This window comes from Perognathus longimembris, chromosome 14 (genome assembly GCF_023159225.1).
Source record: "Perognathus longimembris pacificus isolate PPM17 chromosome 14, ASM2315922v1, whole genome shotgun sequence".
NCBI classification, from domain to species: Eukaryota; Metazoa; Chordata; class Mammalia; order Rodentia; family Heteromyidae; genus Perognathus; species Perognathus longimembris.
In genome coordinates, this window is record NC_063174.1 from 25,039,140 (window position 1) to 25,066,622 (window position 27,483).

A 27,483-nucleotide genomic window follows, 5' to 3' on the forward strand; every position below is an offset into this window, starting at 1 on the left:
GGGGCTGTGGCTCAAGTGGTAGAGTGCTAGCCATGAGCAAAAAGCCAGGGGCAGTGCTCAGGCCCTGAGTCTAAGCCCCAGGACTGGCAGGGGAAAAAAAATGTGTGTATATATATATATATATATACATACATATATAGCATATATGTATATAACCATATAATATGGTAACTTGATTCAGTAGCACATTCCTTGAGGACTAGAACCATCATGTCAGCTGGTCTGCCATCAATCCATTCACAAGATCTTCCTTTGCATTGTTTTTTTTTGGGGGGGGGGGAGTGGGAGGGAGGGTGTCAGTCCTGAGGCTAGAACTCAGGGCCTGGGCACTGTCCTTTTCTGTGATTTATTGGAGGTAAGAGTCTCACAGACTTTCCTGCCCTGGCTGGCTTCTAACCACAATCCTCAGATCTCAGCCTCCTGAGTAGTTAGGATGACAGGCGAGAGCCACCAGCACTGACTCACATTGATTATTTAGCTCCCAAGCTGGGTCTGGTTGGCCCAGCCGGACACCCAGCTTGCTGAGACCCGGCTGTGAATCCGCTGAGCAGAGAATCCAGAATCTGCCCTCAAACGAACTGGTTAGCAGTCTGGCGGGAGACTCTGCTGGCTCACGCCTGCGGTCCACTGAAGAGGCTGAGGTCTGATGACCACCCAAACCCAGAAGTAGAGCTGTGTGGCCCCAGGGGTACAGCGCTAGCTGTGAGCGCCGAAGCTCAGCCACAGTACCGGGTCCCTGAGTTCAAGCCCCAGGACCTGAAAGGGGGTGGAGGGGAAGATGGAGAAAGATGGAAGGGGTGTCATGGATCATTCTTGTAACCAACTTTGGAGATTGAAACTTCTTTTATACATCTATGTAATAATTTTTTTAAGGAGAGCTAAAGACTGGAGGGCTCAGCATTATCAATAAAATATCTCATTATTTAAATCCAAAACTTAAAAACATCAGCTTTGCAGGAGACAGGCAGGCAAGGCAGGGAGGCAGGCAAGGCAGACAAGGCAGGCAAGGCAGACAAGGCAGGCAAGGCAGGCAAGGCAGGCAAGGCAGACAAGGCAGGCAAGGCAGGGCAGCAGACAAGGCAGGCAAGGCAGGGCAGCAGACAAGGCAGGCAGGCAGGCAGGCAAGCAAGGCATGGAGGCAGGCAGGCAAGGCAGGCAAGATAGAGAGGCAAGCAAGGCAGGGAGGCAGGCAGGAAAGGCAGACAAGGCAGGGAGGCAGACAAGGCAGGGAGGCAGGCAGGCAAGGGAGGCAGGCAGGCAAGGCAGGCAGGCAGGCAGGAGAGCAGGCAAGGCAGGCAGGCAGGCAAGGCGGGCAGGCAGGCAGGCAAGGCAGGGAGGCAAGGCAGGCAAGGCAGGAGGCAAGGCAGGCAAGGCAGGGAGGCAAGGCAGGCAAGGCAGGCAGGCAAGGAAGGCAGGCAGGCAGACGAGGCAGGCGAGGCAGGCAGGCAAGGCAGGCAAGGCAGGGAGGCAGGCAGGCAGGCAGGCAGGCAAGGCAGGCAAGGGGCATGGCCAAGCAAGGCAGGCAAGGCGGGCAGGCAGACAAGGCAGGCAGGCAAGGCAGGCAGGCAAGGCAGGCAAGGCAGGCAAGGCAGGGAGGCAGGCAGGCAGGCAGGCAGGCAAGGCAGGCAAGGGGCATGGCCAAGCAAGGCAGGCAAGGCGGGCAGGCAGACAAGGCAGGCAGGCAAGGCAGGCAAGGCAGGCAGGCAAGGCAGGGAGGCAGGCAGGCAGGCAGGCAGGCAAGGCAGGCAAGGGGCATGGCCAAGCAAGGCAGGCAAGGTAGGCAGGTAAGGCAGGCCGGCCACAACTAGAGACCGGCCAGCGGGGGGCGCGCCAGAAGCACCACCGTAGGGCTTGCAATCCCTCCGGGGACCAGCCGGGGGCGCGCGCGGCCGTCCTGGGACTAGAGAGCGCGGGCGCGCGCCGATGGCGCGCGTCGGGCGGACGCGAGGGGGCGGGGCGGCGCACGCGTGCTTCCTGTTCCGGCGCCAGGAGGAGCCGCGCGCTGCTGTGGTGCTGCCTCCGCTGCTGCCGTCAGTCTGACTGCTACGCGGCTCTTCAGCGTCCGCTTCCCTCGGATCCATCACCGCTGCTGCGTTGGGCCTCGGGCTCCGACCTTGCCAGGTGAGGCTGCTTCTGCGGCTCTGGCGGGGTTGCGGAGAGGCGTGGGGAGCGGAAGGCGCGGGACTGGCGGGAGCTGGGCGCGGTGCGGAGGCGCCCGGAGTCCCTGCATTCCCCGGGCCGCGCGCTCCTTGGGGGCAGAGGCCCCGGGACTCCGGGTGCCCGCCGCGCGCCGAGGCGGCTGGGCTCTCGGCGCTCGACGTGAGGCCTGGCGGGTCGGGGCTCTGACGGCCTCCCCTCCCCCATCGGGCCCGGCGGGCGCGACCCGCTCGCAGGCCGGTTCGCTCCGGCTGATCTCGGACTCCCTTTGTTCCTCAGGCCCCTCGGGGCCGCGGGTCTCGCGCCCTTGGGCCCTGACCCCCACTCGCCACCACTGCCCGTAACTTAACTCCTAATAGGAAAGGCCCGGAGGAATTCATCACCAGCGTCTCCGACGATTGAGAATCCATTAGGTGACAGCGTTCATGCTGGTCTTGGAGTCCAGTAGGTTGCTCTCCTGACAACTAAACTACACGTCTGGGGTCACATTCTTCTTCCCTAGGAGCACGTTTTGTGCTTGATCGCTTCGAAATAATCGCACCACTTTCCTCCTTCCTTGGGAAACTACGAGTCATGCTTTTAATCGACGGTCCTGGTGCCACAGCCCTACAGTGCGAGGGAAAGACGACTGACGTGCACACCTGGAGGGCGTTGGGGTTTAAAGCCGCCAGCCAGCTCACTACCGGGGTAGCCTTCAAAAGTATTCCCCAAGTACTTTGCTCTTTGGTCAGGAGGAACAGACATTTGTTTACAGGTGTCTCGGAGACCCTTATGCAAAACTTTGCTTCCGAAAACTCTCAAGTTGCATACGTTGTTTTTGTTCTGGGAGGAATAGTGATGCCCATTTCTATTCTGCAACCCCTAGAACAAGTATGTTTGGGAGTTAAGATATCTGGAATTTTATAGCTTAGAAAGACTAAGATTATCCCAGCAGAATCAGCTGTTCTCTCACCCTAGCCCAATTCCAAAATTGGTACTTGTACAGAATCTGTTGCTGTCTGTGGTTGAGCGCTTGGCTGGCCTGTGAGACCCTGGATTCAATCCCCAATGCTGCAGAAAAAAAAGGGGGGGCGTGTAAGACCTGCAGAAATAGAATATTGCGTCCATAAATGAGGTTTAATAAAAACTAAATAGCTTCAGATCCGATTTTTATCACCAAATGAGTTTTGAGCCAAACTTGGGAGTTTGGTTCACTGCTGTGGTTTCTGGGTTGAAGGCTGCTTGTAAAGTTTTCTGGACCCATTGAAGCAATTGTGAAAGTCAGCATTTGTTGAGTTTTTGCCCTATGCCAGACAGTGACTAAGATTTGTTTCTGTCTCAGCAGTCTGGGAGGTGGGGCCTCTCTACCTGTACCTTTGAGGTTTGGAGAATTGGACTTGTCCCGAATCCAGCCAGCTAGTGAAGAACTGCAGTTTTAATTAGGCACCCACTCTTAAATTTGGGCAATATGTACATACATATGCAAAGGAAAATAAGAAAATTTGATATTTGTTGCCTACACCACTTTAGCTCATTTCTAGTATAGAATACCAATTAGTCTCCATACATTATTACTGACCCATTCTATACCAGTGAAGAAACTGAAGTGGACCTGAGATAAGCTGGCTGAGATAGTGAACAGATTCAAATCCTTGTCTAAGGTTTCACTTCTAAAACTTTTGTGTTGCTTTCTTTTTTTCTTTGCTTTGTTCCATCCAATCTGAACTGCTCAAGTGTCCCCACAGATTTTCCACAAACTTAACCTGTATAATATTAACATTCTACTCCTTTATTTTCCTCCTATACTGCAGAGACATCACTATTCCAGAATGTCTGTGCTATGTTAATTTCCCAAAGCACAGGTGTCTAATAAATATTTAAGTAAATTGTAAAAGCTACTATGGGGATCAAAAGTGTTCACAAACTTTGTACCCCAGTTCCTTGAGTTGCCCAGTATTTTAAAATGGAGTGTAATCTGATAAACTAGCCAATATTTAAAAATACCATATATTTTAATTCAGTATTTGTTTTCAGTGCAATACCATCCTTTCCCCATACTAAAAAAAATCAGCACAAAAATCTTGATTTCCCTTAGTAAATCCTTATTTCCTCTCAATGTATTTATTTAGTGCATCATAGATTGCTGTGTTACTTTTCAATTATCGTTGAGGTAGCTGGGAATTAGTGTGTGCATGCTGGAATTAAGGCTTGAAATTGGGGACCCGTGCTCTCCCTGAACTGTACATGCTCGTGGTTGGTACTATACCACTTGAGCCTTGTCTCCAGTCTAGCATTTTGCTGATTAATTGGACTTTACTGCCTGGGCTAACTTTGAACCTTGGTCTTGCTGTTCTCAGCTTCCCAGTTAGCTAGGCATATTATAGGAGTAAGCCACCAGGCCCTGCTGAGTTATAACTTTGATAGCAAAATGCTCTCTTGTTAGAAGTTTGCTTTTATCAAAAGGATTAGTGTTCAGGTTTCATGACTGTATGTACTCAAACTTTTCTTTATCAATCTGATTGGATGGGCCTCTGAAGTATTGCTTATATATAAATCCTAATTAGCGACTTCAACTTTCTTCTGGTAGGCTGGAATATATGGCCTAGTGGTAAAGTGTTCGCCTCCTATACATGAAGTCCTGGGTTCGCTTCCTCAGCACCACATATATAGGCCAGAAGTGGCAGATAATGGATATGTTATGCTAGGAAGTAGTAATGGAAATTTTTGGAGGTAATAGTTTTAGATTATACCAAAAAGGAAAAAAAAAACTTCGATTGTATATTTGAGACACAGTCTCACTATGTGCCTAGGCTGAACTCAAACTCGATTGTCTCCGAATAACATAGCTTCCCACATACTAGGATTGCAGGTATACATCACTATAAACTTTTTGATAAGGTTACATTGCCCTCGTTTTTAATAATTAACATAATTCAGATTTTTAGAATACTTTTTTAAGAAAATTGAGATCTTTTTACATTCTGCAACTTTGTTCAGGTTGAATCACTAATCACCCTCTATGGTTTTACCTTTTTCAGATGAATATATATCCCTGAGAGATTAGAATGTTTCCGATTAACATGAACACTATTTATCCTGAGCATGGAAAGCAGGTTACTAAGGCAGTAATAGAACAGCAAAGTATACTGTTTGTAATTGCTTTGTCTGGGGTTTCATAATATCCTATTTTCTCATATCCTATTTTCCATACTTTGATATTGAACTTAAAACTTTAGTTGACTGGTAAAGCAGTATGTTGAATAATCTATGTTGTATCAAACGTTCTAACTAATATCAACAGAATATTGTGTATATCTTTTTCAAAAACCTACAAGGGGAAAAGTGCGATCTGGAAAACCTGAACACTACCACCATATGAAACTGAATGGGTCACTTTGTTAGCTCCAGAATTAATATGCACTTCAGTACAGAAAAGCTCACCCTATTTGGAAAACCTATCAGTCTTATGTAGATTTTAAATTTATTATGCATTCATAGTTTCTTCTGGCATTGGTCCTTAAGAGTACTATCAGATAATATACTGTAGTGTATAACAAACCTTACTATTAAAATGAGTAGATTGGCTGGGGATATGGCCTAGTGGCAAGAGCGCTTGCCTCGTATACATGAGGCCCTGGGTTCAATTCCCCAGCACCACATATACAGAAAATGGCCAGAAGTGGCGCTGTGGCTCAAGCAGCAGAGTGCTAGCCTTGAGCAAAAAGAAGCCAGGGACAGTGCTCAGACCATGAGTCCAAGCCCCAGGACTGGCCAAAAAAAAAAAAAAAATGAGTAGATTATGTTTTCTGTACATTCAGGATGCTTTTATTTTATTTTTATTTTTATTTTTTGGCCAGTCCAGGGGCTTGGATTCAAAGCCTGAGCACTGTCTCTGGCTTCTTTTTGCTCAAGGCTAGCACTCTGCCGCTTGAGCCACAGTGTCACTTCTGGCCATTTTCTGTATATGTGGTGCTGGGGAACTGAACCCAGGGCTTCATGTATACGAGGCAAGCACTCTACCACTAGGCCATATTCCCAGCCCCAGGATGCTTTTTTGATACCTCTTAATAAAAAGCCTTAGGCTTCCCTTTATTTTTCCTAAATATAAAGTTCTTAACAGGTGCTGGTGGCTTATACCTATAATCCTGGCTACTCAGGAGGCTGAGATCTGAAGATGGTGGTTCAAAGCCAGCCCAGAAAAGTCCGTAAGACTCTTATCGACAATAAACTACTCAGAAAAGGTCGGCTGTGGAACTGTGGCTCAAGTGGTAGAGCACTAGTCTCTTGCAAAAAGAAGCACAGGGACAAAGCCCAGGCTCCAAGTTCAAGCCCCAGAACTGACCTAGTATAAGTCTATTCACTAAGAGCAACTCATTAGGTAGTGAACACTTTTCTGAAGAAATTGTTTTGCCTAATTTTTTTTAAAATAGTGAAACGGATAAATAAATACGGTGCCATACATAAAAGCTTTCTTGGCATAATTTTGTAAAAACCTCTGAAAATGAGAATCAAACATTTGAAACATTTTCAAGAGAATGGGAGGATGTTATTACCACTGCTGAACGTTTCATTGTTTGAAAACAAGCTGGTGCTTAAACCAGCTCTAAATATTGGAAAGAGAAAGTAACTATTGAAATAAGAATCAGTTATCGTTTATAATCCAGCCAGGCACTGGTGGCTCATGCCCATAATCCTAGCTACACAGGAGGCTGAGATTTGAGGATTGTAATTCAAAGCCAGCCTGGGCATGAAAGTCTGTGAAACTCATCTCTAGTAAACTACCAGAAAAAAGAAAAGGGAAGAAGAAGAAGCTGGAAGTAGAGCTGTGGTTCAAGTGGTAGAGCAACTATCCTTGAGCAAAAGAAGCTCAGGGACAGTACCCAGGCCCTTAAGGTCAAGCCCCAGGACTGTCACAAAGAAAAATATAAAATGATCCAGTAATGTCATTGCTTACAAAAGTAATACACTAAAAATGTTAAAACCTTTCCTATATATGAATGCCCAATTAGAAAACAGTGGGAAAGCCTGTTTACAATCTCTTTTACAAGAAATGCATTAGAGATCTATCTTGAGAAACTAAGGCAAGGCGAGGTGAGACACACACCTTTAAACCCAGCTACTTGGGAGGCTTAAGTGGAAAGATTGCTTGAATGCATGAGTACGTTTCCAACTTAAGTGACAAAACGAGATCCCCATCACAACCCAAAAAGGGCAAAAGTAAGCAAACTAAATGACAGGTATGGCAGCTAGAAAGAGATGCTTCATTCTTAAATGAGATTTGTGTGTCCTAAATTAATCTGTAAATGTAATGCATTTCCAACCAGAATCCCTACAGGCTTTATTTTTTACAAAATAACCTGGAAAACCCTGAACAAGAATGTTTAGGAAAATTTGAAAAGAACTATAAATAGTTGATAATAAAATTTGTTTAAATATACAGATGCTACAGTGCAGATGAGCAGAAGAGTCCAGAATACCTGTGGGAGTAATGCAACTCTATGGTCAAGCACTAGGCTCTAGAGTCTCACTGTAAATGGATTTGAACCTGTACTCTGCTTATCACTAGTATAGGACCTTAAGTTAACTTGCTAAACTTCCTTTTCCTCTGGCCTTAACTGGGAATGGAGTGGTGATAATAGAATTGGTATCATGGGAACACGTCTGTTCCTTGCCAAACTGTCAGCAAATACTAGTCAGTAACTGCATTGAAGTGTGCTAAAGGTGATTTGTTCAATTAGTTAAGGAAAGGCTACGTTATTTGATAATTACTACTTGGTAGGATTGAAAGATTTTAGGCAAGAAGCCATGAATATACTATAAGAAAGAAAAAAATTTAAATCTTAGAGCGGGCCCCTTTAAATATATCCCCAAGTCCAGATGTCACATGTAGGGGAAAATAAATGAACTACATAAAAAATAACATTTAAAAGCTCTACAATTGGGGCTGGGAATGTGGCCTAGTAGTAGAGTGATTGCCTAGCATGCATGAAGCCCTGGGTTTGATTCCTCAGCACCACATGTATAGAAAAAGCCAGAAGTGGAGCTGTGGCTCAAGTGGTAGAGTACTAGCCTTGAGCAAAAAGAAGCCAGGGACAGTGCTCAGGCCCTGAGTCCGAGCCCCAGGACTGGTTAAAAAAAACAAACAAACCAGGTCTTTAATTATAAAGAACTTTGGAGTGGGGTTCCAGTAGCTCACACTTGTAATCTTAACTATTCAGGAGGCCGAGATCTGAGGACAACCATGGTTCAAAGCAGGCCCAGGCAGCAAAGTCCTTGAGACTCTTGTCTCCAATAAACTACTCCAAAAAAGCTGGAAGTGGCACTGTGGCTCAAGTGGTAGAGTGCTAGCCTTGAGCACAAAAGAAGCTCAAGTACAGAGCCTAGGTTCTGAGTCAGGCCCCAGGACCAGCAAATAATAATTATAAATAAAAAGAACTTAAGAGAAAAATTTGCCTTGTATGTGACAATATGTTCTTTTGCTAGCTAACAAAGCAGTGAGGGAGAAAAATGAGGATGTCCTACTAACTAGTAAAATGATTAAGGACAAAAGAAGGCTTGCTATGTATTGCTCTGGTCATACCAAGTCAAGAATCAGGCAGAAGCAAGCCAAAAAGGGACATAAATAAGTTTTCTGGAGTGATGGATATGTTCTGCGTTTTGATTGGTGGTGGTTACAGGGGCATATACAGTTGGCACAATTCTGACTTGATGACTTAAGGTTGTTTTTTGTTTTTTTAAATTGTTGAAGTGATGTACAGAGGGGTTACAGTTTCATATATAAGGCAGTGAGTACATTTCTTATCAAACTTGTTACCTCCTCCCTCATTTCTCTCCCATCTTTCCCTTCCCCATTTCCCTCCCTCCCTCCCATGAGTTGTACAGTTTGGTTTACAGCATATATTTTTGTAAATATTGCTGTTGCATTGGTTCATCTTTTATCCTTTGTCTGCCCATTTTGATGTTCCCCTCCCTTCCCTAGTTCCAATAAATGTGTATACAATACTCATGGTACCAAAATCAGTTACAGTGACATCAGAGGTAAAACCATGGGGAAGAAAGACAAAAGAAAAAAGCATAATTTCACATGGTATGTTGAAAATAACGATAATCCTCTTATTTCCATAACTTGGAGTTCATTTGAACACTTAAGGTTTTACACCACAGTATTAAATATACTTCGGTTTAATGCCCAAGTGCTTGCTAGATAAGAGGTTTGAAATTTTAAGTACATCCTGAAATGGCTTTGTATGCACAAGGCTCTGAGTTCTATCCTCAATACTACAATAGATAAGTAAATAAAAATTAGCAAAATTGATAGCAGTAAATTCACTGGACTGTAAATAGGATATCAAAATATTCTACCTTCCAAGCTAGATATTGGTGGCGCACACCTGTAATCTTATCTATTCAGGAGCCTGAGATCTGAGCATCATGGTTCAGAGCCATCCCAGGAGGAAAGTCTGTGAGACTCTTATCTCCACTTAACCCTTAGAAGCCCCCAAGTCAAGATGTGGTAGCCTTGAATGAAAAAAACTGAGGAAGCCCTAGTACTGGCACCAAATGTAGTCAAGTTAAATGAAAATTAATATAAAGGGTCAGTTTTAGATTTCAAATTTTAGTAAAATCTAGAGGTAAGAGAGAAAGAAGTGAGTGTAAAATTAGCATGGAATTTTCAGATAGATAAACTTACCCATTGACATAAATTCTACTTCTGGTGCTTTTTCTTGATGTTACATGCTAATGTTATCAATAATTGTTTTCTAAATCATTGTTTAAAGCAATCTAAACTAACACAAAAATCAAAGCATAAATTGTGCATGTGGGAGGTCAGTTGGACCTGTAGCCTCCTCTGCTTGAAGGTTACAGCAGGTCATCTTTCCAGGGATCTCTTGATCAACATCACTTCAGTGGGAATTTTTTCCTGTGTTAAAAAAGATGATATAAGTTAGGCGCTGATGTCTCACGCCTGTAATCCTAGCTATGCTGGAAGCTTAGAACTGAGGATCGCAGCCTGAGCTTTTATCTTCAATAAACCACTCAGAAAAACTGGCTTTGGCACTGTGTGGCTCAAGTGGTTAAGTGCTAACCTCAAGCACAAGCAGGATCAGTGACAGCGCCCAGGCCCTGAGTTCAAGCCCCAAGATGGGGGAGGGAGTGGGATATGATATAAATGAAGATTCCACTTGAATAGTGTAAAACCTTTTGTCAATAGCTCACACCTGTAATCTTAGCTGATTAGGACCAGAGATGAGAGGAGTTAGGATCAATACTAGTATGGGCAAAAGCTTAACAAGAGCTCATCTCAGCAGAAAAAGCTGGGTGTAAGTGACATGTACCTCTCATCCCAGCGATACAGTAGGAAGTATAAATAAAGGATTGCAGTATAGGCCAGCCTGGGCAAAATATGACACCTTAGGGCTGGGAATATACAGCCTAGTAGTAGAGTGTTTGCCTCGTATACACGAAGCCCTGGGTTGATTCCTCAGCCCCACATATTTAGAAAAAGCCAGAAGTGGCTCTGTGGCTCAAGTAGCAGAGTACTAGCCTTGAGCAAAACGAAGCCAGAGACGGTGCTCAGGCCCTGAGGTCAGGCCCCAGGACTGGCAAAAAAAAAAAAAAAAAGACACCCTATCTTAACAACCAAAGCAAAAAGAGCTAGAGTTTTGGTTTTTTGGAGTGTGACCTACTACACATGAAGGCCTGAGGTCAGGCCCCAGTACTTAGCAAAAAAAAAAAGGGGGGGGCGGGGGTGGGGTTTAAAAGAAACGGTAAGCACTGATTGTGAAATTTTCTTCCTTTCTTTAGGAAAATGTCTGATGAATTTTCGGTAAGTGGATGTACTTATCTTTGGTAAGGTTTTGGCTTTTTAAGAAAAATATCCTAACTTTAGAAAGAATGCTTTTTTGTGATGCCTAGATTTTGGGGGATGTGTGATTTGCTTTCACTTACACAGATGTTGCATGTTTGAAAGGGTCTTAAATTTCTTGTTTTGCTTTGTTTGTTTTTGCCAGTCCTGGGGCTTGAAATCAGGGCCTGAGCACTGTCCCTGGCTTCATTTTTCTCAAGACAAGCATTCTACCTCTTGAGCCACAGCACCACTTCCGGCTCTTTCTATATATTTGGTGCTGAGGAATCAAACCCATATTTCATATATGCAAGGCAAGCACTTGACCACTAGGCCATATTCCCAGCCCAAGCTCTTGAGTTCTTTTTTTTTTTTTTTTTTTTTTTTGCCAGTCCTGGGGCTTGGACTCAGGGCTTGAGCACTGTCCCTGGCTTCTTTGTGCTCAAGGCTAGCACTCTGCCACTTTAGCCACAGCACCACTTCTAGCCGTTTTCTGTATATGTGGTGCTGGGGAATCGAACCCAGGCGAGCGCTCTACCACTAGGCCACATCCCCAGCCCTCTTGAGTTCTTGAGTGATAATCTTTGTGTTCTTTTCTCTTTTATATAGTAATAGCCCCAGCATTTACTGGAAGTTATTTTATGCCAAGCACTATGGCCACTGCATTACACAAAGTATATCTCATGAGGGTTGAGGATTTGGCTCATTGGAAGAGCACTTGTGTAATTTTAAGTCCTCAGTTCTACAAAAAAACAAATAAGAAGGCTAAAAAAGAAAGAAAGAAATTATCAAGCCAGGGGCCAGTGGCTTATGCCTATAATCCTTGCTGCTCAGGAGGCTGGGATCTGAGGATTGTAGTTCAAAGCCAGCTGGGCGGGAAAGTCCATGAAAATCGTATCTCCACTTAGCCACCAGAACACCAGAAGTGGTGCTGTGGATCAAGTGGTAGCTCAGTAGTAGCCTTGAGCTGAAGAGCTCAGTGACAGCGCCCAGACCCAAAGTCCCATGACTCACAAAAGAAAAGAACTAACTAACGAACAAATGAACAATCTCCCTTAAGAATAAACTTAACTCTGAAACTGCTTTTGAAAATGAGGAGTTTTAGAGAAGATATATGACTTGTTGGGATTAAAGCCAAGATTCAAACCCAGATCTTGACTCATATTTTGCCCTCTTAATTACTGTACTCTATTGTATTAACACAACACAGAAAGGCAGCACAGTATGACTAGTTGTATTTAGTTGTATTTAGAAAAAATTGAGTTCCTCTGAACAATTTGCACTATAAAGTTGATACTTAGCCATTCATAATCATGCTTGGTCTGCCTTATACCTGGGTGAGATAGCTAAGACATACCTGTTTTGTATTCCAGTTAGCAGATGCACTACCTGAACATTCACCTGCCAAAACCTCTGCTGTGAGCAATACAAAGCCCGGCCAACCTCCTCAGGGCTGGCCAGGTTCCAATCCTTGGAATAACCCAAGTGCTCCACCATCTGTGCCATCTGGACTCCCCCCAAGTGCAACATCGTCCACTGTGCCTTTTGGACCAGCGCCCACAGGAATGTATCCATCCGTGCCTCCCACTGGACCACCACCAGGACCCCCAACACCCTTTCCTCCTTCTGGACCCCCACCTGGTGGTCCTTATCCAGCTCCATCTGTGCCAGGCCCCACAGGGCCATATCCTACACCAAATATGCCATTTCCAGAGCTACCTAGACCATATGGTGCTCCCACAGATCCAGCTGCAGCTGGTCTGGGCCCATGGGGATCCATGGCTTCTGGACCTTGGGCACCTGGAATGGGAGGGCAGTACCCTACTGCTAATATGCCGTACCCATCCCCAGGGCCCTATCCCACTCCTCCTCCTCCCCAAGCACCAGGAGCAGCGCCACCTGTTCCATGGGGCACTGTGCCGCCAGGAGCCTGGGGACCACCAGCACCTTATCCTGCCCCTGCAGGGTCATACCCCACACCAGGACTCTATCCTACTCCCAATAATCCTTTTCAAGTGCCTTCAGGACCTTCTGGTGCTCCGCCAATGCCTGGTGCCCCCCATGTGAGTGCTGGTTTGTTATGTTACATGTACTAATGTAAGCACACCTGGAAAACTGTCCCTCCCCAGTTCTGGATGGCAGATCACAAAGCTTTGAAAACATACTGGGGGTGGAGAGGGGTGTAGCTCAGTGGCAAAGTGCTTGTATGCAAGGCCCTAGGTTTTTATCCCAAGCAGTGCACACACATACAAAATAATAATAACTAAATTAATTTTTAAAAAAGAAAGCTTGTAAAACTTTTTTTTTTTTTTTTTTTGGCCAGTCTGGGGCTTGGACTTAGGGCCTGACCACTGTCCCTGGCTTCTTTTTGCTCAGGCTAGCACTTTATCTCTTGAGCCACAGTGCCACTTCTGGCTTTTTCTGTTTATGTGGTGCTGAGGAATCCAACCCAGGGTTTCATGTATGCTAGGCAAGCACTCTATCTCTAGGCCACATTCCCAGCCCCAGCTTGTAGAGTTTGAATGTATAAAGTGAAAAATGTGAAGCCTTTGGGTATTTCAGGCATGGCATGTTAAAAGGATGACTGATGAGCAGAAGTATTCCTTCTTTTTTTTTTTTTTTTTTTTTTTGGCCAGTCCTGGGGCTTGGACTCAGGGCCTGAGCACTGTCCCTGGCTTCTTTTTTTTTGCTCAAGGCTAGCACTCTGCCATTTGAGCCGCAGCACCACTTCTGCCGTTTTCTGTATATGTGGTGCTGGGGAATTGAACCCAGGGCCTCATGTATACGAGGCAAGCACTCTTGCCACTAGGCCATATCCCCAGACCGTAGGAAATTTTTTCTAAAAACCTCCAAAGACTTTGTAATATAGTAAAGCAAAGTTCTTAGTAGCATCTTGAGGCGAATTCTGTGATACATTTCAGTGGGCTGCTTTAGTTTGCCGCTCATCTCTTATCTCTCTGGGGTTTTTTTTTGTTTGTTTGTTTTTTTGCCAGTCCTGGGGCTTGGACTCAGGGCCTGAGCACTGTCCCTGGCTTCTTTTTGCTCAAGGCTAGCACTCTGCCACTTGAGCCACAGCGCCTCTTCTGGCCGTTTTCTAGATATGTGGTGCTGGAGAATCGAACTCAGGGCTTCATGTATACGAGGCAAGCTCTCTTGCCACTAGGCCATATTCCCAGCCCTTATCTCTCTGTTTTTTATTGGATAACTCCAAAGCATAGATGAATAAAAGGAATCTGTACCTGTCTCAACTTGATAGAGGTCGGTTTTTAGAAAACCTAAGGCAGTAGATGGCAAACACGGCCCATTTTCCAGGCAATTCTCTTTGATATTTCTCAGCCAAAGTTTTGGCAGATTCTTAAAACAGCATTGAGCCCCAGATTATACCTCTATTCTTGATTGTCAGTTGCATGTCATGCTTTATGCTTTCCTGCCAACCAGACTGGAAATAATTGACATTTTAGTTGAGTGTCTTGTCTTGAGTATGTAACATAACAGAAAAACAGCCTACTTCTGTGAGGTAAGCCAAGTGAATATCCCGGTGGGAACCTGCTTAGAAAATTGGTTAAGGTTTTTTTCCAATTGTAGAGCTTGAACTCAGGGCCTGGGCTTTGTCTCTCAGTTCTTTTGCTCAAAGCTAGCTCTCTGCCACTTTCAGTCATAGCACCACCTCCAGTTTTCTGGTAGTTAAAGGGAGAGAAAAGTCTCACACTTTCCTGGCTGCGCTAGCTTTGAACCAGCCTCCTGAGTAGCTAGGATTACAGGTATGAGCCACCAGCACCCAGCTTGATAACTCTTAAACTACAAGATAACAAATGAAGATCTTCAACCAGGTTCCTTAAATATCCACCTCAACTTTAAAAGAAAAAAAATCTAGTTGTGTGCTGTTGGCTCACACCTGTAAGTAAATACATGCTACTTAAGAGGCTAAAATCTAGAACATTGACATTCAGAGCCAGCCTGAGCAGAAGAATCTGCAAGACTTATCTCCAGTTAACCCAACAAAATGATTACATTTTCTGGAGCAGTGGCTCAAGTGGTAGAATATCAGCTGTAAACAAGCAAGCCTAGCAAGAGTTCTAGCCATAGTACCAGCACCAACACACACACACAAACACACCTTAATGAAGTGCCACCAAAATTTCTTCGGTATAACTTCTTGATAGATTATGTTCTCTAAAAAAATTTTTTTTTTGCAAAAATGTATGTCAATGTAAACTGAGATGACTTGCTATTTGGGTTTACTAAGCAATTAATTATTTTAAGCCACAGCATAGAATTAATAATAAGATCCATTTACAACGTCCAAAAGTTGATATTTTTCTTTTTTCTGTTGCAGTCTTACCATTAAGTTAACAGTGGATGAAGAGATGACGCTTTGCTTTTTGAAGTACATGTATGTGCACACAAGTGCATGTATCAGATTTGCTGTTTCTCGGTTCATAGAGGCCACTCACGAGACAACAACTCTAGCACCTCTCAGAAGATATCTGCCTCTTGAACTTGGATATGTAATTCATCAAATGGATGCAATTGGATAAAAACAGAAACAAATCATTCAGATGTGATATTTTATTTGGTTTTCATGGAAGTTAAAGTGGTTGAAGTATTTGGAATAGCTCTTTGATATGATTTGTTTAAATCATGAAAATGCACCATTACAATTTTAAGATGTTATGTATGAATTACTGTGAGAATCTGCAACTATGTTGGCAAATTATTTCAAGTATTTTTCTATAATCACCTTTACCCCAAAATGACATTGGTAACAATCACACTATAACCTAAACAAATGATTCCTCTTGATGTGCTGCTCTATAGGGTAAATGAATGTGGTCCTCTTCTGATTATGTTTTGGATAGATATTTTTTAATAGCCAGATACTGAGTTCACTAGCCAGACAATGTTCATTTTTATCCTTGAGCTTTGAGTAAAAACTTCTCATGTTCTATTTTTGCCACACAGGTTATATAGCACTGAAATCTGCCATTTATGAAAACTTTGAGTTCTGAGGTGGAACCCAGGGCCTTTGCACATGCTAGGCAAGCACTCTACCACTGAGTACCCCTCTAGCCTAACTTTCTAAAATCTAAGCCAATGTGTAAGTTATATTGTTAGAGAATTGATGATCCCTTTGTGTTGCTTTAGAGTGGCTTATGAAGGAAAGAAATAATTCTCTCCTTGTTTTGAACCTCAAAGTAGATAAACCCTGGGAATTGTTTCATTGCAACAGTTGCTTCATTGTAATTTTATACCCATAAAACCTGAGGCAGTTCTGCCCAGCCCTTTCCCTGTCGCCTCCCCTGACCCACTCACAATTCTTTACAGAGAGCAAATCCCTTGATTCTTCCCCGATAGGGAAAATTGGCACACTAAGGTCTGTTGTGAGAACATAGAGCAGTTATATTTAAAGAACTCTTTAAGTCATGCCTATATGACTGCTCTGTGCAGTGTGAATCAAAAATGTATCTCTCGGAGCTGTGTGTTTCCTGCATATTTTACTGAGTATTAATGGCTAACAGTTCTGTTCTGTATTTGTTGACAATTGAATAAGTGGAATTGAGTACCATCTTTTTTTGAAAGTTATTCTCTAGCTCTAACACTGAAAAGATAAACTAGATCTCTGCAACTGAATTTAAAGCCATGTCACTGTATTGCTTAAGTGTCGACTATTCTCAATCGGTAACATCCAAAACAATCCTGGTAGCTTTTGACAGCTTGCCTGTAAACCAGAGACTTTAGGTTTGGGATCGACCTGAGCTTATTTATCAGAAATGTTTTGGACTTTTGAATGTATTCATTGGGTTTCTAAAATGTATTGTGAAATTACTCTGACTGATATGCAAATTTTATGCTGGAGTTCTGTTTTTACTTTGAAATAAAATATTCAGTAGCTTATTTCTTGTATAATTAAAGTGTCAAGAATGTTAAATTCGCTGGGTGCCAGTGGTTCATGCCTGCAGCCCTAGATATTTGGGAGGCTGAGATCTGAAGATCATGAGGAAAAAATTCTATGAAACTCAGATCTCCAATTAACTACTCAAAAAAAGAAAAAAAGCCAGAAGTAGAGTTGCAACTCATATGGTAGAGCACTAACCTTGGACAAAAAGAAATCCAAGGGACCGTGTCCAAGCCCTGAGTTCAATCCCCAGGACTAGCAAACAGCAAACAAAAATCAAATGCTGCCTGGTGAATGGTGTTTTTGAGTAGCTACCTCCTTTTCAAAAAACAAGGTGATTGATCACTTTAGAAAGGATTATTCAGCCTTTATTTAAATATCCCTTGTTAAGTGCATGTTAGATTCAAACTTTCAGAACAGGCAAAGGTAGAGACTAATTTGCTTACAGCTGTAACAGTAGTCTTTCACATCTTTTCAAGACAGGGGGAGCTATCCATAATACCCTAGTATTCTGTTGTCAAAGTAGCCTGAGTCTATAAGACTGGATAAACTGTGATGTAGTTCCCAGGTAATATCAAGATGTCCGCTAATGGGAAGGATACATGATGGGAAAAGTAAGATGGCCACAAAGATTTTGGTTATTTTGACTGTCCCTCAGTGGAATCAACAAGTTTTTCATGCAGTATTTAACACTAGACAGTTTGGCTAAAAGAAGAGGTACCAAGTGTGGAGTCAGTTGAAGAGGATTAGAAGGATAATGAATTCGGAGTCTGAGATGACTCCCAAGTGCAAGGTATAGCCTGTGATCTTTACTGCCCACTACAGTCTGGATGGCACTACCACCTAGCTTTTATAGTCAGGGATGCTACAACTTATATCTGGGGGATGTTCTTTTAATGTAAGAACGAGACAATAGGATTTGTGTTTTTATTCTTCCTGTACAGAGCATTTTTCTATAGTTTCCCTGAGGGTAAGATGGGAAGGTTTCCATTTTGTGGGAACTATGGGCCAAAAAGTATTTTTTTAAGTTCAGGATATAGTTAAGCAAAAGTTTCAGTGAACAAATGGAGAACATCGAGTATGGAATGTTTGGGGGGCTCACCTAGGGAGAGGAGAGGAGAGGAGAGTGGTATTGCTTTTTAAAAGTCGTGCTGGGGGCTGGGGTTATGGCCTAGTGATAAGAGTGCTTGCCTCGCATACATGCATACATGAAGCCCTGGGTTTGATTCCTCAGCACCACATATATAGAAAAAAGCCAGAAGTGGCACTGTGGCTCAAGAGGCTCAAAAGGAAGCCAGGGACAGTGCTCGCACCCTGAGTTCAAAACCCTGGACCAGCCCCAGCCCCCCCCCCCAAAAAAAAAGTCATGCTTGGCTAAGCATAGTCTATGGAAGAAACTGCTATTAGCAAGGGTACTTTGCATTAAGGGAGTTTCAGTGATGGAGTATGCTAACAAGCAGGCTTTAGACAAGGGATTTTAAATATGACATCACTGGGATATGTTCAAGAACAGCATTATTGGACTTGAAATTGTATGCGGGTTTTGAAATGTTGAGCACAAACACCAGAATGGAAACCTTAGAAAGGTCCTTTAGGCCCTCATTTATACCCAGTTCTCAAGAATTGGTGCTCCTTAGAGGAGGCCTTGCTGTCCTAACCACCTTCAAAAGACTGCACAGCTCTGAGACCACAGCCCTACATTTTACGTAAAGTACCATATTGATTGTTCAGTTAGAGATGTACATTTCTAGTTACCCAAAGGGCAAAGAAAGGTAAATGTGGGATCTTACATCACTACAGTCAAGTCTTCTCTAGAAGTTAGTTTAGCACGGTATATATATTGCCTCCCAGATAATTGAACTTAAGCACTGACCTTCAAGTGTGGCAGGTACTTGAAAAGCATAAACCTAAACTGAGATGAATCCCACTGATAAACTGCTTAGAAAGTGAGTGTCTTGTAGGGAAGATTGGTTTTAGTAGAGTATTGCAGACAGACACTATTGTGTTTATTTTCAGAGTTCTACCAAGTAAAACAAAAATTGTCAATAAAATTGTCACTATTCAAATGTTCTGCAAGCTTCTGGCTATAGAAAACAATCTGAGGACTGTTCATTCAGCACAGTTCTGAGGCCCAGTGGTCAGAGATAAGAGATGAAAGCAAATCCCTGTCCTTGAGGAGCTCAGAGTCCAAGGATGACCTTACAGAGTGTGTTAATACATCCATTATTAGCTACCTAGGTGGGAGTGTTTTAGGATAGTGACTTGACCAGTCCTGGGGCATTTTAGAGGTCAAAGTAATGTGCTTTAAAAAAAATTAAACATTTCTAGGGTACTTTGAACAGTGTGATTATTCTAGTATGCAAATAATAGGATGTTCACCTCTTTCTCAGGACAAAGGCACCTTGACTGACTGGCCCATACAGATGTGCTACCATTCAGCAACCCAGACTCGGGAGTGCTCTAGAAATTTGTTTCCCTGAAGTTATGATTTTTCATTTTAATAAGGACAAATTTAATGTTTAAGCTAAAACTGCCTAAACTGTGATTGTTTGCAGTATGAACAATCTAAAGTGTTAGGTTTTTTTACAAAGACAAATGTTTCTTCAGAGGTAATTAGGGATATGCTATTGATGTAATAGTTGATTTTTTTAAAAAGATAAACTTGTTTGCTTTAAAAATAATTAAAATAATTATACCTGAAAGCTGTTTGTAAAAAAAAAATGTGTTTTCATGGTTTCACAGTTTTTGTATGTGTTTTATTCCACTGGTCCAATTGCGAGGAAGTCCAAAGCCTGATTGACTGCCTGTTTCTTGTCCTAAAGAAAACACATGGCTTGGGCTGGGGATATGGCCTAGTGGCAAGAGCGCTTGCCTCATATACATGAAGCCCTGGGCTCGATTCCCCAGCACCAGCGCCAGAAGTGGCGCTGTGGCTCAAGCGGCAGAGTGCTAGCCTTGAGCAAAAAGAAGCCAGGGACAGTGCTCAGGCCCTGAGTCCAAGCCCCAGGACTGGCCAAAAGAAAGAAAACACATGGCTAAAATCCACCTGTTTGCATGTGACCTGGTTTACTAAGGTGCTGGGAAGAGCCCTTCCTCCTGCAGCTATGTCCACTGTGAGCCTGCCCTCTGCTCCCTGCAAGGCCAAGCCACTCTGTAACTAGGTTATCTGCAGAAGTCTGGAACCTCCCCCCGCAAACCTCCTTTCTGAGGGCAGAGGGGCTGCCACCACTCCCGCTTCAGGGACAAACAGCTACTTGTCCTAACTGCTGCCCACTCAGGCCACATGAAGCCTGGTAGAGTTAATGAGCAGTGGGAAGAATGAATGTTTTGGAAGGGATGTCTGCTTTTTACCTTGTAATTGAGCAATGTACAACTAAATTTATATTTGGGGTTTTGGTAGTCCATGTCCCAAAGTAACCACTTATCACGGAGCCATAACATAGTGAGACTGAAGGCCATTCTGGAGCAGGGGCAGTTGCTCATTTCTCTGTTGGGAAATGGCATAGCTCAGACTGCTGCAGGGTGGTTGGGAAGTGAGAAGCAGCTCACTGACAGCAGCTTGCAGAGAGCAGGAAGCTCAAAATGTGCCAAGCTTTCCTGGGTCACCTGGCCCAGGCAGACCCCCCCCCTTTTTTTTTTTTTTACCACCGTAGTAATTCTTGGTACTAATCCTTAAAGCAAAATTACAAATTATTTTTTTTTAAAAGCTTACTAGCACAGGGCTGGGAATGTGGCCTCGTGGTAGAGTCCTTGCCCTCATATACATGAAGTGCTGGGTTCCATTCCTCAGGCCCTGAGTTCAAGGCCCAGGACTGGCAAAAAAAAAAAAAAAAAAAAAAAAAAAAGCTTACTAGCAGAAAACTTGCACTATAAGTGGTCATGTATCTCAGTTTGTCTGCAACAATTGTGATTTATGTTTTCTAGACATAGTTATTAATAATTCCCAGCCGGGTGTGGTGGCTCATGCTTATAATCCCTAGTCATCAAGAGGATTGCAATTTAAAGGGAAAAGTTCACAAGATCCCATCTCAACCAATGAAAGATGGTGCTGAAGTAGGCACCTATCATCCCAGCTATGAAGGAAGTGTAAATAGAATGGTTCAGTTTCCATAAAATGAGACCCTATCCCAAAACAATGAAAGCAAAGCAGGCACTGTGGCTCATGCTTGTTGTAATCCTAGCTCCTCAAGAGACTGAGATTTGAAATTCTCAGTTCAAAGCCAGCACAGGGAAGAAAACTCCACAAGCCTCTCCTCTCCAATTAGCCAGCAAAAACCTAGAAGTGGAGCTGTGGCTCAAGTGCGAGACAGCCAGAGAGTGCAAGGCCCTAAATTCAAGCTTCATTACTCACACCAAAAAAAAAAAAAAAAAAAATATTGTGGGGGGAATCCAGCTCATTTCATTGCAGCTCTGTTATGGTCGGTCTCTCTTGTGAGTTGAGCACATTCCAGCCCTAGAACCGGAAGCTTGCCTTTTGGGGAAGGAGAAGATATACAGAGAAGGTAGAAATAAAGTTTCCAACTTTTCCAGGCATCCCTCCAAGACTTTGCCTCATGGCCTTGATTGTGTCTTTCTTTCTATCTCTCCCAAATCAGAATGCAACTTTCCTTACAGTTCTAAGTTTTTTCTTAATCCCCTCAGAAGCTGAGAAGCTCCTAAAATCATGCCCTATTTTCTTGAATCTCTCAATGCTGCACACAAACCTCACCAAACCTATGTATGGTCCAACTACATTTCATTTCCTCCAGCTCTGCATGTGTTTCTGATTTACATATGTGGGGGGAGTGGAGGGAGTAATTCCACAGAGTTCTAGGGACAGGAAATAAGTGGCAAATACTTGTTCAACCAATCAGCAATATCCATTGGTGGGATTTATTGTCAACTTTTTGTGCTAGGGCCAGGCATCAGACGGTGAAAATTCTGGGGCCTGTCACAGTACTGGGGTGATCAAGATGCTGACTGCCCCGCTCAACTGACCTCACGCGGTGACACTGGGGAAACCTTGCAAGGTACACGCCACAGGCTTTCTTTGCTTCAGACTTAATGTCACAGTTACTGCTTCATTCCTACCATTTGCATACTGCTCTTCCCCACCAACAAGCACCAGCCCAGTCTGAACATTCTGACTCTCTTTGCTGCTGAAGCGTCTCATAGACTTTCCTACCTGGGCTGGCTTTGAACCGTGATCCTCAACTCGGCCTCCTGAGTAGCTAGGATTATAGTTGTGAGCCACCAGCACCTGGCTCCAGGAGACTCTTATCTCCAACTAACCACCAAAAATCCAGAAGTGGAGCTATAGCTCAAGTGCTAGAGTGCTAGCTTTGAGTGAAAAAGCTAAAGGACAGTGGCCAAGCTCTGAGTTCAAGCCCCAGTACTGGCACACACAAAAATAAATAAAAATTGGGCTGGGAATATGGCCTAGTGGTAGACCGCTTGCCTCATATACATGAAGCTCTGGGTTTGATTCCTCATCACCACATATATAGAAAAAGCCAGAAGTGGCGCTGTGGCTCAAGTGGCAGAGTGCTAGCCTTGAGCAAAAAAAAGAAGCCAGGGACAGTGCTCAGGCCCTGAGTTCAAGGCCCAGAACTGGCAAAAATACATAAATAAATATTAATTCTGCCCATAGATCACAATTCAGTATCACCTCTGGCGACTATAGCATGGTAACTGATAAGTCAGGAGCTGCTCACTGACAGCAGTTTGCAGAGAACAGGAAGGCTTAAGATGCTCCAAGCTTGACTATTCACTTGCCACTGTCCCCTTTCATAAGTAAGAAATTGGAAAATCACATCTGATTCTCTGATTCACAGAATTGTTACTTCTAGACAACACATGCTGTGTGTAAGGGAAAGCATTTGTGCATCATGGGCATAGGTGAGGGGAGTGGAAGAGGGATACATTGGGAAGAGCAAATGGATGACTGGATAGTCTGCTATTGAGTGGGTAGCATCTTTACAGGAGCATCCATTTCATTAACTCCAACTCCAAAGATAAGGACTATTCATTCGTATGCACTATCCACTTGGGGTTTTTATTTTAATAAAAAGCATGTGGAGCTTGACATGACAAGGATGAGGGGTGGAACCTTTAAGAGATAAAGTCTAGTACAGCCTAACTAATTAGGTCACAGGGGTTTCAGCCCCACAAAGCATCGATACTGAGCACAGGGTGTGTTGGCTGTTATGAGAGCAGGTTGTTATAGATTGAGGCCACTGCATGTGTGTGGCCTGTTACCAGTTCCTTTTCCCTGTCTCTACCAGTTTGCTACACAGACACAATGAACAAGCCCTCACTGGGATAACAGTGCCAGACTTCCTGAACACTTGAGCTACCAGAATTGTGAGCCAAATACACCTCTTTCTAAAATTAAAAAAAAAATGTAGGGCTGGGAATATGGCCTAGTGGCAAGAGCCGCTTGCCTCCTACACATGAAGCTCTCGATTCGATTCCCCAGCACCACATATATGGAAAGTGGCCAGAAGGGGCGCTGTGGCTCAGGTGGCAGAGTGCTAGCCTTGAGCGGGAAGAAGCCAGGGACAGTGCTCAGGCCCTGAGTCCAAGGCCCAGGACTGGCCAAAATAATAATAATAATAATAATAATAATAATAATAATAATAATAATAAATAAAATAAAAGGAAGCCCCAGTTTATCTCAGACTCTTTGCAGAAGGTGGACAGACATAGCTATAGTGCTCCTTAACGCTAGAGGCAGGAAAAGAAGCATGAAGCTATCCATTCCTAGTGAAGAGTTTGGGATTTTTTTCTTTATAGGCTAATGGAAGATCTCAATGACTTTAAGAAGTAGCTAGAAGCACAGCTGCATACATGCTCTTGCAGTGGTCCACTCAGCGTAGTGTCTAGTCTGACAATGACACCAAGAAATGTTTTGTGAAAGAACACGACTGGGAGGGGCTGGGAATATGGCCTAGTGATAAAGTGCTCGTCTTGTATACATGAAGCCCTGGGTCCGATTCCTCAGCACCACGTATATAGAAAAATGCTGGAAGTGGCGCTGTGGCTCAAGAGGTAGAATGCTAGCCTTGAGCAAAAAGAAGCCAGGGACAGTGCTCAAGCCCTGAGTCCATGCCCCAAGACTGGCAACAAAAACAAAACAAGAGGGCTGGGGATATGGCTTAGTGGCGAGAGAGCTTGCCTCGTATACATGAGGCCCTGGGTTCGATTCCCCAGCACCACATAGACAGAAAACAGCCAGAAGTGGCACTGTGGCTCAAGTGGCAGAGTGCTAGCCTTGAGCAAAAAGGAAGCCAGGGACAGCGCTCAGGCCCTGAGTCCAAGGCCCAGGACTGGCCAAAAAAAAAACAAAAAAACAAAAAACAAGAACATGATTGGGTCATAAAGCCAGCCTGTCAATGGCAGCACTAGGCAAATAGAGAAGCATTGGGAAGCGTTTTTCGTTCTGTACGTATTGTGTCAGGCCAGTTCAGAGAGAATCAGCAATTAAGCACAACTCGGAGACAACAGATTTTTTTTCAGTGTGATGGCAGGGCAAGTGGAGAAAGATGAGAAAAAACAATGAGCCCAGGGTCTGGATCGTGGCCAGGCATATTTAAATCCCTGCTACTTGCTAGATAGATCCCACTAGATAATTTCTTGGACCCATCACTGCCTTCTTCTATTTAGCTATAAAACAAAGGTCGCAAGTAATAATGAAGTCATCCATGTAGAGCACGCTGTGCCTGAGATCTCATGGGATCTAGGAAGTATTTGCCTAACTGGTCTTGCAAGAACTTTGGAGTGTAATAGTCAGGCAAGAGTGGCTCATGCCTATAAGCCTAGCTACTCAGAAAGCTGAGATTTGAGGATCATAGCTCAAAGCCAGACTAGGCAAGAAAATCCAAGAGATTGGTCTCTTCAATTAAGCACCAAAAAGCTAGAAGTGGAGCTATGTATGACTCAAGTGGTAGAGTGCTAGCCTTGAGCAATAAGCTGAGGGACAGTCCCCAGGCCTTGAGTTCAAACCCCAGTTCCAACATAAAATAAGAAAGAGAAAGAGGAGGGGGAGGGGGAGGGGGAGGGGGAGGGGGGAGGGGGAGGGGGAGGGGGAGGGGGAGGGGGAGGGGGGAGGGGAGGAGGAGGAGGAGGAGGAGGAGGAGGAAGGGGCAGGGGAAGAAGAAGAAGAAGAAGAAGAAGAAGAAGAAGAAGAAGAAGAAGAAGAAGAAGAAGAAGAAGAAGAAGAAGAAGAAGAAGAAGAAGAAGAAATGGTGCTGTGGCTCCAAGTAGTAGAGCATTAGCCTTGAGCAAAAGAGCTCAGGGACAGCACCCAGGCCTGAGTTCAAGCATCATGACCACCACCACCACCACCACCAACAACAACAACAAATAATAATGACAATTTTTAAAGCATTGTAGAAGTTTAGAGTGCCTGTGAGTTTGGGTTACAGGGAGGGGCTGGCGAGTCTCCCTCCGGGAGGGATGGGAAGTGGACAGTAATAATGCAGCCTCTGAGTAGGAGTGCAGGCGGCCTGCAGAGACGGCCCCACCCTGGAACAGCTTTGGTGCCTCCTCCCCATGTTGGCCCCCAGCTGCACGGTTCCTTGTTGCTGGGTTCAGGGAGTACACACGAGCTATTCATTGCTGAGCCCAGGCCCTCCACGAGTTCGGAACACATATTTCACTGCTTTCTCCAGGCATGTTGGCTCCAGAGTTCAGGAGACTTTAGCCTGTGTGCAGTGACGTCAGCTGCTGCGCTCTGGGAAGCAGATAAGAGGACTGTGCAGAGGAGGCTCTGAGCGGTGGGCACAGGGAGCTGAGAAGACTTTGACCTAGGACAAAGGAAGACAGAACAGCCCTGAGATAAAAGAGCAACAATCTCTAAGCCATTTGGTGGCAGAATCAATCCCAGCACTGTGCTATTCAAGAGATGGGATTTTATTCCCAGGTTTACTGCCAAAAGACAACTTGGAAGAAAAAAACAAAACAAAACACTTGTTGAATGATTTGGTCAGTCTATACCCTCAAGTAACTCAACAATGTTGACAAAAATCTCACAATAATGCCTAGTGACAGGAGCCAAAGAATGGACTTATATATGACTTATATAAAAGGAAACTCTACAGAGGTTTATAGAGATGGCCGTTAAGTTTACTATTGAACATTTGCACATTTTGAACATTTGAATTATTAAACGTTTACTAGGCTGTTTATTAGGCCATGTCCTACGCTCGAGCTATTCCTTCATTTCTTTCACCCTCTTACTAACCTTATGAGGAAGGTACTATTCTTCCCATTCAGTACCTTACTCAAGCAACTCACTCAAATCACACAAGCCAAATGAGATGCAAACCAGAATTCCAGCCGGGTCCCACAAGTGTAGCATGGTTCCAGGAGGCTTGAAAGGTTTTTGTAATCCAGTAGAGATAGACGAGAGCACATGATGGAGAGAGAAAAGGAAAATGAATGATGAATCGAATCTCCTAATAGGTCTCCAAATGGGACCTTGGTCCTGGTGCCTCTGACGTGGCCTGAAGAAGGGAAACCTCTACCTTGACTGAAGGGCATCAGGCAGTCTGGAAAGTGCAGAGGAGGTTCTGAGCTGTTTCGGATAACTCCAAATCTCAGGCTTCCCCTTTCCTGGCCCATGGTAAAGGCTTCCAAAAGCAACTGAGCAGACATCTAGGCAATTCCGAGAAGCTTTTAAAAGAAAAGCCTAAAGTTTAAAGCCAAGAACGAATCCTGACCCCCGCGGAGTCTTCCCCTTTCCCCGTGTCTGTTTTTATGTCTTCCCAAGCACTTATAAGGATGCTGATGGGTCTCGGTGGAATGTCTAAAATGTCTGGTGGCTGTGCTCAGCATCGCTGGTTCCTATAAGGAAATGTACTGAGATCACAAAGAGATAATTAAAGAAAATCATTAACTTTGGATTCTTCTCTGTTGAGTTACTTTTCTGATAATAAAGTTAATACCAGTTAATTATACACATTCTTGAGAATACAGACTTCCGAGAAGGCGGAGTTGCTCATACACCCCGTGCCACTAAGGAGCCCATGCGTGGTGCTTGGCCAGCCACTGAGAACATGGCTCTTAGAGTGTTCTTTGTGGTGGACAATGAAGGTTTTGTTATAGACACCTGGAGCCATGGACCATGCCATTCTGGTTTGTCAGGATGTTTTTCACAAATATTAAAGTTGATGGTGTGCATCTGGTTTCATTGAGTTCCCAATTAGCGTTGCCATGGCTGAGTGCATAGCAGAAAATAGCTTCGTGAGCTACTGCCCAGGTGTTGGTGACTCACATCTGTTATCTGAGCAACTCAGGAGGCTGAGATCTGAGGATCAAAGTTCTTTTTCTTTCTTTTTTTGCCAGTCCTGGGGCTTGAACTCAGGACCTGAGCACTGTCCCTGAGCTTCTTTTACTCAAGGATAGCACTCTACCTCTTGAGCCACAGCACCACTTCTGCCTTTTACTGTTTATGTGGTACTGAGGACTCGAACCAGGGCTTCATGCATGCTAGGCAAGCATTCTACCACTAAGTCATATTTCCAGCCCTGAGGATCGAAGTTCTAAGCCAACTTGGGCAGGAAAGTCTATGAGATTCTTTATCTCCAATTAACAACCAAAAGCCAGAAGTGGAGCTGTGGCTCAA

At 44.1% G+C, this 27,483-nt stretch overlaps 1 protein-coding gene across 1 annotated transcript; it reads left to right on the top strand.

The window, feature by feature from the left end:
* The first annotated feature begins 1,989 nt into the window (after positions 1 to 1,989).
* Positions 1,990 to 16,876, top strand: Mapk1ip1l (mitogen-activated protein kinase 1 interacting protein 1 like). The gene is made up of 4 exons (XM_048362953.1): positions 1,990 to 2,121; positions 10,942 to 10,963; positions 12,355 to 13,044; positions 15,318 to 16,876. The coding sequence occupies exons 2-4, from the start codon at positions 10,946 to 10,948 to the stop codon at positions 15,327 to 15,329; spliced, it is 720 nt and encodes a 239-aa protein (XP_048218910.1). The 5' UTR covers positions 1,990 to 2,121; positions 10,942 to 10,945; the 3' UTR covers positions 15,330 to 16,876.
* The last annotated feature ends 10,607 nt before the right edge of the window (positions 16,877 to 27,483 follow it).